The 16,037-nt window shown below is 40.2% G+C and overlaps 1 protein-coding gene across 1 annotated transcript in view; it reads right to left on the minus strand.

Moving 5' to 3' along the window:
* Positions 1-16,037, minus strand: part of CDK6 (cyclin dependent kinase 6) — a 126,176-nt gene that overhangs the window by 14,165 nt on the left and 95,974 nt on the right. Inside the window, exon 5 of the mRNA XM_082297156.1 lies at positions 15,531-15,640. Coding sequence (XP_082153282.1) covers positions 15,531-15,640 — 110 coding nt within the window. The remainder of the gene's footprint in view (positions 1-15,530; positions 15,641-16,037) is intronic.

A 16,037-nucleotide genomic window follows, 5' to 3' on the forward strand; every position in this document is an offset into this window, starting at 1 on the left:
AAGAAATACTGATATGGCACATACAATACGGTCACAGTCTTCCCACAATCACTTACTTAGTTTGAAGCATTCTCTTCTCTTTCATGAATTTATTTCATATCCTCTTTTTAAACATGCACTCTTTAAAAACTGTTACACAGCTTTGGCCTTCTTGTGCAACTCAGTTGTGGGGTTTGAAGGCAGTAATTGAGGTATGGATTATATAAAGGCTGTCTTATGTGGAAGGATAGGAGCCAAGAGGGCTCCTCACTCTCCTGTTCCATCAAACAAGCAATGGTGCCAATCAGTGTGCAGGACACTGTGTGCAGGCAGTGTGTGCGTGCCTGTGCAGAGCTCCTCATGCCTGTGAACAAATTTGCCCATAGTTTCCTTGAACAGATCTATATCCTCCCTCCAGAGCACTGTTTTTCACCATTTCTTTCATTTCACTCATAACTTACTCCTCACTTAAAGATCTAGCAGACAGCACTCCAAAATGACACATTTTAGCCAGAATATGAAGATGCTCTTTAATGCTGTATTTCAAAGAAATGGTTTTAGAACATCTCTGTCACAGCAAAAGACCAACCTTAAAGGTAAGCAAGAGGAGTTTCAGTCTGTTCCTAGTCTTTATCAATTACGTAAATGAAATGAAAGCAGTCTTCTACATGAAGTGTCTACTCCTTTATCCTGTATGAAATTTCACTGAAAATCTATTCAAATCACAGTTTTCAGAGATACAGAATTAATTTTTTTGTAGTTCCACAATTTTACTTGCAATTCCAAGATTACTTTGAGAAAGCTCATCAGTTGACATTTACCATATTTACTGATGTAAAAACCCCTTTTAAAATGGGCTTTGCTCGAGAGTGCCTCTAATGCTGGCCAAGTTTTAATCAAGGTCATGGATATAGAACAGGTTTTAAAGTCTGAGGCTGTCTAATTAAAATTCAGTAATGTTCCACAAACTGGATATGTTCAATCAGATTGCTTTCACAGTAAAGCTTTAGGCTAAAACGTTTTGTGCCATTAGGTTGACTTCTCTTGGAATACATTCTTTTAAACCAAATGTCTAACCTTGTTATCATTCTTGTATCAGGTGAAAGACTATGCACACATAATTATTGCCCAAAGGAAACTAACTCTTACCTACCTCTGATTCTTCCTTATCAAAGGGAGAAGAAAGTTATGGAACACATGTACCATACATACTGGTTCATTCAATCTGCCCAAAGATACTGAGTGAATTACCATCCACACATGCATTCCCAGGGCTTTATCTCTATCTTAGTAATGCTAAGCAAGGATCTTCACAGACTAAAATATTCTGCATAGATAGAAGAATTTATACTCTAAATACTTAATACACAATAATGGGAAAGGATGTCATAAATGATGTTTTATTTTCACCATTATGAGTTACACAGAAAAGGGTACATCTATTTGACTAAATTACTAGTCTAACTTTAAAAAAACCCCACCAATAGACTCTAGAACTGGGAAGAAAAGCAAGTATCTGACTACAAAAGCATCAGAGAAATTCTGAAAGTCAATCTTTTCTATCAGCTGCAGTAGTATAGTGACAACGTGACAGTGAGGTAATGGAGGCTGCACATGGGCACTCTGTGAGACTTCAGAGAAGGGAGCTTCACGAAGTGTCAAATTCCCATGTTTGAAGGGAAACATATAATTCAAAGATGTTCTCACAATCTAGAACATAAAATTCTCAATACAGAAAGAAATCTAAGAAAAAGAGCTTTTTTTTTCCCCTTCTGAGAAAACATTAAAGGCTAAGAGAGAATCCTTGGGTTTTCTCTCCATGTGGCCTTCAGCTACTCCTGTGTTGCATCAAGTACATGTTTTGATTTGTGACCACTTTATCTGCCTCCATATTAGGTGTTAATGGCACCTGTGGCTCTAAGCCTCTCTAAATTTTCAGATAAACCTGAAACATCCGAACTGTGCCCACCCACAACTAATATGTGTCATCACCTTCAGCTGTAATAAAACCCTCCTGGCCACAAAAAAACTCTGCAAGTGGATTACAACCCTTCAGACAAAAAAGGCAGGGAAAACATTTCAGTACTAAATGGCAAACTGTTATGTGAGCAGAGGTTAAATTTCAATTTCAACCTTTTTCCCCAGCTGCTGAGTCTGAGTGTCAAAAGAGATGAAACTGGATTAGAAGGATGGTGTGAAGAAAATACTTTAATTTTTAGCAGCTGTGCTGGCTTACAGTGAATTAATAAACACCTGCAGAAAAGCTTGAGATAAGCATTTAAGGTAGAAAGTTACGTACAGCAATCATGCAAGGAAAACCGATACAGTTTTAAAAGGCCAGTTAAACTAGATACAACTTTGCCCTAAGCAATACTTTATCACATGCAATACACTGTACTCAAGCTGAGAAGCTGTGAAATTTACATTCACTGGCCCATAACGGTGCATAGAAATCTGAGTTCACCTATTAGGAGCTCTCTGGTTATTTATCCTATTCAGCTTTTAGTGATTTCACATAAAATCTTTTTTTCCCATTTGAATCCTGACCAAAGGAAAGAGTAAGTTAATTTTTATATTAAAGAGAAAACCCAAAACCTAACTTCCAGGTGGTGACACTGCTCAGATGCCACCCTCCTCTATGCAGCGGCAGCACATTTTGTGCTCCAGATTTGTGTGCTACAAGGCTCCCCCAAATTATTTTTGCAACGATTTTGATGCTGTTGTCTCTCCTTTGCCATTACTGAACCAGAAGCCTTGCTTTTGTGTTGTCTGTGGCACAACTCTATAGGTTTTTGACATCATATTAATTGGAAGAGCACACAACTCTGTATTTACAGAATGAACACTTCCTCAGTCCTTGAAGTACTGAGCACATGTAGCTCCTTGAATCACCCCGTATCTTGAACTTTTCTGTCCCCACATTACCACAGTGTTCATCACCTTCATGTGCACTACAAGGAGTAGTGCCCAAGATCCAGATGGACATGGTTGCCATTACTGAAAAAAAACCCCTAATTTGTTCAGAATTAAAGAAAAAAAACAGAATCCTCTTCTGGAGTAAGCGAATAATCAAGTAAAAGCCTCTTCCCATGGTAAGCCATTTTACGCCTTGCTTTTCATACAGTTGTGGCTGGCAGGTTTGCCAAAAATAAAGAGTTTGCTAAAAAGTCTGGGCCCTCTCTGAAATCCACTCGCACTTTCCAGCAAAATTCCCTTAAAATCAAACTCTTAGAAGATCTAGGAGATGAGCAACACCTACCTCTCCTTTTGCAATTACTCCTCAGGAATGGAAAAATTATTCCAAGGCAAGAGAGAAGCAAGCAAGACTGTTTCTATGCTTGAGTGGGTAGGACACCCACCTAGAATACAGTTCTGACTCTGTACATGTACTCTTTCATTGCTAATGGTCTGATGAGATCTAGGTTTAACTGAGCATCTTCATTCTTACAGCAGCACAGTATGATTCATCACTGCCAAACAGGCTTAATTTAACAGCTACAGATAGAAACATTACAGAAAAATCTCCTGCTATGTATACTTCTTTAGATGCTGAAAGCTTGCTCTCAAATTATTTGGATATAAAGAGCACTTAAAAAATTATTCGATTGTATAGAATGGTGTGTATGCTGTACTGACATAATCATAAAACCTGTTTCATGGACATAATCTAATAAAAAATATCTGATAATTCACTGTAGTTGGTGAAATTCTGGATGATATAGCTCATTGAGTTATGTACCTTTAGGTAACTGATTCAGACTCAGTGAAAATCAATAGTAACTGAATCTTCATGCCAATTTACTCCAGCTCAGTAGAATAAATGAGTGGAAATGAAGTAATCCCTTGGATGAAATTCTTATTTGACAAATGTCTATATTCCAAAAGCACTTACTACTGGCAAACTTAGATATGTTATGAGAGAAGCTATGAATATGGAGAATATTTAAGTAAAATAAGAAATACTCAGAGTTTTTCTTAGAGGTGCATCTGGACAGAATGCATTCAGTGCATCTATAAAAGGAAAGCAGAGCAAATTACGTATGCATTTCTGGAAGAAGTCACATGGTTTGACCATGCCAGACAGATGGTTCCTAAAACACTGCAAAACGAAGCATGCCATAAGCATAGGAAAACAGCCAGGCAGGTCACATGCTGACACCAAGAGCTCTCTACTTGTCAAATCCTGGCTCTGTCTCTAGCAGTCAGCATACCATGGTGGCTGTGTCTCACCTGGATTCATTTATACAGGGCCAGCAGGTCAGGCAGAGCAAGCAAGCAAATGTAATGGCAGTGCCACAGGCCTTGTGCAAACAAAAGTTAGAAGCAATGCAACAACACGTGCTTTCATAGCACAAGGCGAACTCTGGCTTCAATTGAAGGAAGAAGGGACAGGAACTACTGTGACTTAGTGTGAGCTGTATCCTGCCAACACCAGCCCCCTGATGGCGAAGGTGGGCTCCAGCTACACATGGGTAACACGTGCTGCTCTGTGGCAGGTGGCACATGCACGCAGGAGAGGCTGTGGCCACCTCCCTTTCCTCACCAAGTTAGGACTCTATCTAGGTCTTTGACATCTGCAACTACAGACAACGCACAGACTCCTAGACCACCTGGCAAGTTCTCTGCAGTGGTCTGAACCCTGCAGCGTAGGTAAGCTTTTCCACGGAGGCAGTGGGGAGCTGCCTTTGGGCACCATGACTCCCTTGGAGAAATTGTTTTCCAGAAATCTAAATATCAAACTTCTTCCTTTCTCATTGATATTTTGAGGTCTCCTCTCACAGCTAATTATTTACTTGGTACAAAGTAGTACAACGTCTCAGAAAGCTGTTACATTTTGCTCTGCTATCCTTAGCTGTTTTAAAACTCCAGAGATTGAATGTTCCGTTAGGTCTGTCTGCTTTCCACTTCTCTCATGCACATTTATGGAGTTTTCTTAGGTGGAAAGAACATCTAACAGCCTTGGTGACCAATTACATATGGAGAAGTGCTAGTCTGAAGCTGTTGAAAAAGACGAGACAGATTTGTCCTATATACTTCTCAACTAGGACATACTGTCTTTATGACTGACCAATGGTAGTCAATTATTAGATTCCTTTTCTGGACAATCAAACACAGAAAACTCACTAAAGGCTGCCCAGATCAAAATGTCTGACTAGACACTTAATTTGGAAAAAAATCTTCCACACTTGGGAACTCAGCAACATGAATCACGGTTAAAGTCTAGTCTTTTTATCCCCTCTCCAGAGTGCACCAGTGTCCAGGAAAGAATCCCAGGAATTTAAATACCTTTTTGTAGCCATTTTCCTATGAAAGAGAAAAGTAAATAAAAACCATGTTTAGTTGTATTACGAGTCAAACAAAAGTACACAGAGCTTCCCTCGGCCAAACTCTAGGCAAAAAGCAAAGTCTCTCTCAGCCAAGTTCCTGCAGAGGGAAGCTGTGTGAAAGAGCCAGGAGACCCTTTCAAATGGAAAGTCTTTGGGCAGTGTACAGCTGGCTATCCCTCTTCAGGCTAGAGAGCAAGGGGCACGGATGACACTGCTCTGCTTCTCTCCTGTTCCCTGGCTGGTGGAGTGACTGCTAGAAACAACCTGCAGCTGGGGGTCTCACCAAGGCAGCCCTCAGGCTGCTCTGGCTTATCACAGGCATGAACTTGTCTTTGAGACGCTCCAGAAGACACAAAGGTGGTGCACCTTCACAGCAACTGGCCAGCAGCTGTGCCTAGCACAGCTCAGATCCAGATGTTTCTGCTGCCAGCTGCATTTCCAAATTTCGTTACAAATGCTATAATGTTAATACCAAGGGTTTACAAATACCTACATAATGACTGACATGTTGTGGTCTTTCTCTTAACCACGAGGTCATTTCCTCTGACCTCTGGCCAGACTAATTCACATTGTCACAGACTGGAAAGTTGCACCTCTGAGGAACATATATATTTTTAAGGACTATGTGTTCAGGGGTATTTCAGACTAGTGTTGTGCCACTTACAATGAAGAAGCTACGGGAGGCTTTCCAGGAGGAGACCTCTCTTGTCAGGTCCCATCTGGGCTTGAGCTGTGTGCAGCCACTGGCTGCCAGCCCAGAGCCACCGGGTCCCGGTCCCTTGGCCACTGCCTGGCCTGACACGACCCCCCACCTGAACCTGGCAGTCAAACTAAACTTGGTCAGCTAACACCATTTCTGTGGGACTTTGTACCACTGCTTCGGGGTTCCCTTCTGGTTTTCTGTCATGGGTAGTGGCAGTTTTTGGTTTCTATGGTTTATCAACAGTTTCCCTTACCAACAGATCTATTCCTCTGACTGAAAGTCTGGCACAGTTGGAAGCTAGAAGGAAAACCACAAGTGAATGGCCTGGCACTTACCACTCATCTCCAACCACAAACCGATACAGTTACTGGATTTGACTAACGGCTATCAATCACCCCAACTGCAGATGAACAGATATGAACTAGAAAAGGCTTGAGGGAAAATATGAACTAAAAAACAACATGGTATTTTACTTTTAATGAGGTGATGCTGTCTTGGAAACACATTTATTTCATACTCGATAACTATAGCATTATTCTGTTTGCCCTTCTCTCCATTAAGGTGTGTTTGTCCTTTGCCTTAAGCCAATGGAAATTATGCCTTGGAGATCAGGTTAAACAGAAAACAATCCTCATTGTCCAACACACTGGAATAACAGGAACAAGTGCAGTCCTTTTATGTTAAGTTTCTTTAAGTGTGAAGCAGAGTGTTATTGTTGTTCCATCAGATCACTAAGGTCACTAAGCTAAGCCGTGGCTTGTGTCCATTCACCTTTAAAAATACTTGAAAAAAATTTTTGTAATAGGCTGGCCACTTATCTGGGGAGGAAGAAAAAATCTTATTTTATTAGGTCTAGTTTAGAAAAACAATCAGCCTCCCACACACCCCTATGCACATGAATGGCAGAAGAATAAAGGATGAAAAGTGCAAAGCACAGAATTTTGAATGCTGACAAGATCTTTCTAAGGAACAAACCTTCTTCCAGTACAGTTGGTCTGGACTTTGGTGAACTTTTATGGCACTTGCAACTTAAATCATTCTTGTAACAAAACAAGATAATTTCCAAAAATGGCAAAAGAGACTCAGGCCAGAACTGTACAGTACTTTGGTTCAAAGGTTGCAAATAAAGCTGTGTAGCTTCTACAGTTCTAAGCTGCGACATCCACCATTGCTTCTTAAAACTAAAGACAAAACAGAAAAAAAAAGTTGTTATTTTAGTTCTTTGTGCTACCAAGATCTAACTGTAAGCAAGCACACAAGTGAATGATTACACTTTGAAGCTCTTGGTCCACTAGATATCCTGGTTTCAGGTTCACTGGAAAACACCAGATAATGTGATTGCAAAGTCTGTGTTTAAATTGCTGCATGATAAAGAGAACAGCTCTCTCTTAAACCATACTTAAAATGTTTGGCAGTTTATATGGAAAACATAACTTATAAGCAGCATTCATAGCTGTACCTACTCAGTTGCATTTTGCCATGTCTCTACTGTGTTTGTTTTGTTATACCTTCCCTCCCAACATCCAGTTATACATCCTATTTTTCTTTTGTTAACAGATTCCTGTGCTGCTGTCTCTAGTTCTCTCTTCTTTCCAACCTAAAGAAGACTGAGAATATATTACAGATCTTTTCTCTGCTTTTGAAAGACATTTCAGAAATGTGCTGAAAATAAGAGACCACAGCATGAGAAGGAAAAGTTAAGCTAAGAACTGAAAAGAAGTAGAAATTTTCCATATGGAGGAATACAGGATCTAGTAGGCAAAGCCAAATATTCCTACTGCTGCATAGCTACCATGCCCACTTAAAACAGCAAGAACTAAATGATCAGATACGCTGAAGCACAGGAAAATAACTGACAAGGAATGAAAATGAATCTGAAATGAGACTGTGTCATAGAAATATGCCTCACAGTTTTTTGCATGGCAGTATTCATATTTTAGATGCTCCTTATTATCTTCAGAGCCTCTTTTCAGACTGTGCTCACGGTACTGTTCTTGTATGTGCACAAAGGTAAAGTAAAACTGAAGTCTTCACTACTATCAATCAGAGTTGTCTTTCTTTCTCATGTTCAGTATGTCCAGGATTTCATCTGCAATATCCATACACACAGCAAGAAGTTAAAAACCCAGTCTGTTGACAATTCACAATGGTGTGCAAATAAAGCAAATTTTAAAAAGACAAGGAATATAATCCTTCGCTATAGAAATCAGACTAAGTTTATCCATTTCAGTTTCAGTTTCAGACAGTTCTGTTTATGGTGGTTTACATGAATATGTAGTCTTTCTGTTCTGCTCCCATCCAAACGCAAGTATCTGCAGCCACATCACTGATGCACTTGGGCTGTGGAAGGAATATGTCCTATACTTAGAAAAATAAGCTCTATATTCAACTGCAAAGTATTTGCTGATAATGTTTCAGTATATGATACTTTACTGTTGAGTACAGGCTTTAAACAAATGTTTCTGTGCTTCCAATGGCTTGGCTAATTGAATAATATTAATGGAAATAAAAATTTAAGTAATGACATACTGTTACTTAATTTGTAGTGAGGGTCATTTAGCACACATAAACAAAGCCCCCTGTCAGATATGCATTTGCAAAGTTACGTATTGATTATTCTTCAAGACCATTCAACAGCAAAGCAACTCATCATAAGGAATGACTAACCCAGGATATATCAGGAGAAGAGGACATAGTACTTCTAAATTTCCAAGCAGTTCTCTGCAATAGCAGCATTTCTGTGAACAATTTCCCCCAAAGCCCACTGTCCTATTCAATCTCCAGATGAAGAACACACTTAGGCCATTGAGAACCTGTGGTTCTCTGTTGAACACACATTGCCAGATGTATACCTACTTTTTTTTTGAAAGTGCAACCTTAAAAGCCTGTATCTGTGAGAGATTAGCACCTACAGGAGGAGCTAATTCAGACCAAATGAGCACATGATGAAACTGATGCTAGTTAGGACAGACTCAAGGAAGAACTGGACTGCAGATCTCTTCGGAGAGAAAAGCCTGTCCTGTTCAAAGCACCACAGAACCTACAGGCTCTGTTACAAGTTATCACTTTGTTGCCTCTGGTAACAAATGGGAGTTGCACCTCCTTCTCTGGGTAAGGACAAGCATACAGCAGCTCACATACTCATGGCCTGACTTCCTTTGAAGCTACCTTGTTATGTGTGTATGTGTTTGTGTGTGTGGTATTTTAACAGACTGATGACAATAATCATACTTCCAGAGTAGCTTAAATTCATGCAAATTTAACTTACACACACTCTTTTGCCTGTGCTATGCAGCCTCATGGATCCCAGAAGAGAGACACTGTGAAATTGCACCCTCAGCCTCAGCTCTCAGCTGACAGTTCGTAATAGCTCCCAGATACATTGCAACCCTTATTTTAAACGAAAGTCTCACAGTCCTGGGTTTATGTCACAGATGAGATAACTGAAAGCTTGTACAGCATCACTGAAAGACGTGCAAAGCATGGAAGCTGGGACACCACTATGCAACACCCTCTCCTTCCTTGCCGGTTTGCAGCACTGTCTTTTACAGCGATCGCTTCAAGTGCTGTACTGTACATATTAACAGAAAATAGCTTTGCCACTCGTTGTGCCACCCGGTCACACTGACTTGTTTCTGAAGAGGTTACAACTCCTTTGAACTCAGGGTTAATTTCAGCAATGATTTCAGTGAAGCCAAGACTTTACCACATGATCCAGCTAAAGAGAGTTACTCTTTTTACTCAGTAGCAGAAGTTCAAACTTCCCTATCCAGCTTCAGGTTTTGGAGACAGCTTAAAAAAAGGTGTTCCTGTTACACTTGGCTATTTCTGTCTGCAATCACTTGAGCATCTTCATCCCACAAAGCATTAACTGAAATTTCAGCTGCAGAGCTGACTGCTCTTCCTCTGCTCATGAGTCAGGTAGAGGTAGAAGTGAAGGGCACATTCTGAGTGGGTTTCCCCTCTCAGAATCACAGGAACATCAGGGTTAGAGAAGACCTTAAAGATCATCAAATCCAACCATCAATCCAGCACCACCACAATCACTCCTATGCCATAGCCTCAAGTGCCACATCTGTCTCGAACACTTCCAGAGACAGTAACTCCACAATCTCCCTGGACAACTTATTCCAATGCCTGATCACTCTTACATTGAAATTTTTTTTTCTAATAGCTAATCTGAACCTTCCCTGGCTCAGCCTAAGGCCATTTCCTCTTGTCCTTTCAACTTGAGACATGGCAGAAGAGACTGACCCCCCCCTCACTACAACCTCCTTTCAGGCAGTTGAAGAGAGCAATGAGGTCTCCCCGAGTCTCCTTTTCTCCAGACTAAACAATCCCAGTTCCCTCAGCTGCTTCTTATGGGACATGTTTTCTAGACTCTTCACCAGCTCCATTTCCCTTCTCTGGACACCCTCCACTACCTCAATGTCCTTTTTGAAGTGAGGGAACTAGAACTGACCACAGCACTCAAGGTGCGACCTCACCAGTGCTGAGTACAGAGGGACAATCACTTCCCCAGTGCTGCTGGCCGCACTATTCTCATGGTCTCCTTCCACAGACCCATTCTACCACCTGGTTCTATAGCTGACACAAGAAAGTACATGCAATGGACCTGACGATGGCACTTCAAACTGTACTAATAACCTATGGCTTGTTTGGAAAGGGGAATAAAGATTTACTGTATTTTAGTGCTTTAGGTGATCCACAATCACTCAATACCCTAAGATATTGTAGCTAAGAATGAGTATGTGTACTGCTAGTTTTTTTAAACCTGATGTTTTATGATTCTAGGCAGCCTGTAGGTCCCAAATCCAGTGTTCACATCACCAGACAAGGCTCTTAAGTTTTGATTTTATCACATCTGTGTACATTATCTAGAACAACAAAGTCCCAGGCTCGCATTTTTTCTACACACAAGAATGTAACTTCTATAATCTGACACATTTATACCACTGACAGATGACTTATATGCCAATAGCTTGTTTCCCTGTGTCTGCTGTTTGTGTCCACCAGGGAACTTGGCCCACCACAGGTATTTTAGTAGAGTCACACATCTCTTATCTGCTATTTTAAATTTCAAGCACAGTTGGTAATGCAATAACTGTCTCACATGTATTAGGAGTTGACAGAGTAGGCTGAAAAATGAGACAACTGCTAAAAACATGATTTAATACTTAGAATGAATAAATAATAACCTCATACTATTCGTGCCAATTTTGCGGCTTATGAATTTCTGGGACTGATGATTTTACCAACAGCAGGCTGATCAGAACACCATGGTGCTGGTGCATGAACAGTCTCAGTAAGAAACCCATGTGATCGGAATTAACCTCCCTCCTGGATAGATGAAGCTTGTTGCTCTGAGATAATACTGTTTTACTTTTGCTTTGGAAAGGTGGAAAAGGCTTTTGGGAGAGGAGTATCTTTCCAGTTTTGGGTTTGAACTGGTGCCTGTAAACATGCAGGCATAACACTGGCCACCCTCTAGCGTATGACTTCTTCAGCTTGACCAGGCTGTGAATAGAACAGAGGCTACAAAAATTCATAGTCTCTTCTGATGATTTTTAGCTCTGTATTTACTCCAAAGGGAGACAAACTCAGTTGCTTGTTTAATATTATAGTTAAATGTGCCTAGCTGGAGTTGTTACATAGATAGCTTGACTCCTGAGTCCCACATGCACACCTACCAACCTCCTAGTCTGTGCAGGATTGAAATCATATAGGAGTGGGGTTTTGAAAACCGGGCATGTATAGATGCACTAGCCACGAAGCACCAAAACATTCTGACATTTCTCAAGACTAACTACTCAGAAGAGAAACCAAGATTGGTGATCCAAGTTCTCTTTTATAGAGCATTTCACCCAGCTCAGTATCTGGGATTCCAGTCTTTTCCCCCTTTCATCCTCATTCACCTGGGTTAAGTATTACCTAACTGAAGCAAGAAGACAGACAGCCTTTTCTTCCCTAAAACACAGGTCACGGCTTCCTGCTTAGGAGCCAACTACACTCCCTGAGCCAGCTGGAAGAGTTTTATGTATCCAGACAGAAGTGGATGCTACTTCCACTTTAGCCTTTCTCTTTAATGAGGTGTTCACTGAGTAGAAGGTACAAAGCCCTTTCCTACTGGTCTGGAAAATGCTCAGCCTCAAAGCATAACCTTTTTAAAAGCAATTAAAATCTTTATCTAAACATTTAAAAAAAGCCAAAGGATGTCCCCACGCCCTCAGGCCCCTGTCAATCCTGTCAGCTCTATCTCTGAAGGACTCTCTGATACGGTAGCAAGCCATGGCATACATTACAATTTTCCCCACTGGTCTTTACTATCCGTGCACCAGAGTTTTTAAATCACAAAGAAAACAGGCACTGTGACAAATACGTTTACACTTTCATTAGATAATGACACTCCATCCAAATGTCTAGAAGTCACTGCAAACTGTTTAATTAGACAGGAAATTTAAAAACTGGAGCTGTCATACAAGGAATTTTTCAAGTAATGCTTTATTTTGGGGATGCTGTCATCAGCAGTGCACATGGACAGAGAAGACACACAAAGCAGAATAGTTTCTGTATACGTAACATACACCTGACTGTTGAGCAGTTTATTGCTGATCTGTAAATAGAACAGGATCCTTGGGAATCCAACTGAGGGATTTTAGGATACAAACTCTATGCATTCATCTCTGCAGAAGCCTATAAATCCATACCGAATTAAAATGTGCGGTTTTAGAATAGCTGTGACTTTATACAAACCTCAGATTGCGGGAGGAACAGAGATGAAAAGTGTCATTTGTTTAGCTGAATCAGCCAAGATGAGAGAAATGTTCAAATTTACTCTAGGTGTGTCTAGACAGAGATGTATTCATTTAATTTTTTGTGTCTAAGTCCTTTATACACTTCTGTATACACTTTCGTATCTACTTAAACAAATACGTGGTTTGCATTTGTCTTAAGCTGTTTTAGGTTAAAGGTGATTTAAACTGAGGTGCCATCCACTTAAAAGACAGTGACCTGTAGCATACAGACTGCACCATTCATACAGAGCTCACTTTTCTCCTACGCTTACTGAGACTTAAAGCACCCTCACTATGTTTGTGACAGCCTACAAAACTATTCAAGCAAACTCAAACTGTCCAGTGTCTCCTTGACATGAACAGGATTGTGGTATGTTTTGTGATGCTGTGTAGTGTTTTATTTTGAAACCCATTCCAGTGAAGTCCCTGGGATATGAAAATGCCCAGAGGAGTCTCAGTATGTTTCTTAAAAATGACAGACCTTTCAGATCTTTAAAAGAGAAAGCAAAAGAGAGTAGGAAAAGAAGGCAGAAAGTACCCAGTAGGACAGCAAAATGAAAAGGTTGTTTTAATATCAAACCCATGTCTACCACACAAGTTTTAGCTGCATTCTCATACTCTTATCCTATCAACACCAGTGGAAATACAAATTGGTGATTACCCAAGGGCACTACCATTTCCCAGCAAAATTGCGATTGCATTTATTCAGTCTTTGGGACATAATCCATGGAGTTTGCAAAATTTTACATTTTATTGCTACCAAGGTCACAGTAACATGGGCTTTCTTTTGCAATCCACCAGAAGAATCCGAAAGACAACACAGATCATGCAGAGAGTATTGCAATGTTAACCCACGGAGACACCATCCAGTGCTGTTTGCTGTAGCTTTATGGAAAAGAGCCTTGCGAACAGTCTTCCAAATCATGCTTGTACACTGAAGCATGCAGTAGTCATATTGTTTGCAACGAAAGAACATAGTACATACAGACTTGGCAGATTCCTGACCTCTACAGTTTTTGACAGTCTCCCAAATATAAGACTGAGAATGTCAGACTGACCCTACATTTGGCAAGAAAAATAGAAGTCCTGGTTTTACTGAACTCTGGGTCAAATCAGATCTCATTTCTGTAAGAAAAAAATACTGATTTTCTAATATTAATGTAACATTCGCATTTGTATATAAGTAGAAAACTTAATTTACTGTGTGGATTTGGAGATTCAGCAAACTCATACACCATTACAAGAAAAAATTAAATTAAATTGGTGGAGTTTGTATATGGCAGCATTTCTTATCTGTCAAAATGCTTCCAATTAAATGAAAAGAAAAAAAGAAGTTTTGAGCATGTAATAAAGTTCTGCATTTTTTGGCCTGTATCACTCTTACTGAAAATGAAAAAACGAAGTTGTTGACTCTGCTATTTGAATCAGAAAAACAAGCAGCAGCTTAATGCTATGGTGAATATGGGCTAAGACTGAATCTTTAAAAGTTTGCAATGGAGAGTTTAAATGATATTCCTAAAATCCTCATTCTTTTTTTTCCTCTAATTTTCTGACTTCATTTCTGAGTCAGAGACAGAGAGGGTGGAGGATAGCTCTACCCAGGCCATTTGCCCAGGCAAGAAGCCCAAGAAAAATGATTTTTCCATATAACATTAATAAGTAGTAAAACCCCAAAGTTATTTTGCAAGACTTCAATTAGTATTTGAACTTACTGTATAAATTACACAGTTGTTTCTCAAGGCCCTTACAGTATTGCGTCTCCTTGTAAATTGTACTGATTTGGGGTTTTAGGCAGCCCAGAATATACTTTTCTTTCACATTTTCTTTCTGTATATCCTTTGGCTTCACCATGGGTGTTACAAAAAGCTATACAGTTTTTACATGGAGATCACCCAGGTGATGACAACACCCACTTTTTGCCTTTAGCTCAACCAAAATGCATGTGATTGGATTTGTATCAAGACAGATTTACCCTGTTAAAATTCTTGCAGGTTTGTTCCTCTCCACACCCTACACAGTACAACCTCCACATGAGTGTCTTTCCACAGGCAAAGACCAGTACTCAAGAGGAACTCTTGCATTCACAGCTCACCTGCATCCACCTGTAATATTTTGTAGTGAGATAGTTCTGATTTCACAGAATCAGCTAAAAAAAAGCCATTTATCTGGGGGGCGGGGAGGGAGGGGGGACTTGACTACATTTAACATCTCTGTTACCCTAACCTCAGGCTACATAACTTACTCTTTAAGAATCCTACCTCTGTTTCCTACCTCTAGAAAACAACTTTACAGTGACTTCTTAGATCTCAAATATTCCAAGAGCAGACTGCAGGCAAACACCTGACGCTTCAATGCACAAACTGTAGAGCAAGAAGACTCTGCTGACCACAGTGCCCTGTCTTCCTCAGGGTAAATCCTTTCCAGAATCCAGCTTTACTCAAATTGATCAACAGCCTCTGTCACCCCGTTTTATCTGCATTTGGATTCAGATTCAACCAGAATACAATAATGCTCATGCAAGCTTTACCAAGAGCTGAGGCAGACTCCCATCAAAAGAGACTCCAAGAGCAACAAGTATGAATTTGCAATGGGCATTTATATTTTGCACTGCAAATAAAATATCATACCAGGCCTTTCCAATATAAACTCATTCAGTGTATTGTAACAGGCATTATTGCACATTTTTTTAAATGAAAAGTGTGAAGAAAATAAAACTGCATTTCTTACTTTCGACGGAACATTTCTGCAAATATGCAGCCAACACTCCAAAGATCAACTGCTGTTGCGTAACTGGACTGAAGCAAGACTTCAGGAGCTCTATACCACAAAGTAACAACCTGCAAAACAAAAAGGAACAGGAAAGAGAGTGCTTAGCAGAAGAATTACAACCTCCTAAGTGTTGTATGTACAGCTTCCACTTAGTTTAATCTGTATTGTAAAAACTCACACATTAGGGCCAAGTGGTTAAGCCAGCACACGGAAAAGGGTTCTGTATGGAAAATCTCGGTATCCATAGCTGCAGGGATGACGACTCAGAAAGTGAGACCATTTCTTGTCAAGAACATTGCAATTCAGGGTACAACAAATCTATAGTTTCAGAGCACAGCACTGGTGTGACAGTCATAGTACCACACCACACTACCACCAACTCTTTGAAGCTTTTGCAGCTTACAGATCCCAAACACTTTCCAGTGGAGATTTGGACACTCCATAGGGCAAATGTTAGTCAATTGA

This window comes from Coloeus monedula (assembly GCF_965178545.1).
Source record: "Coloeus monedula genome assembly, chromosome: 1".
NCBI classification, from domain to species: Eukaryota; Metazoa; Chordata; class Aves; order Passeriformes; family Corvidae; genus Coloeus; species Coloeus monedula.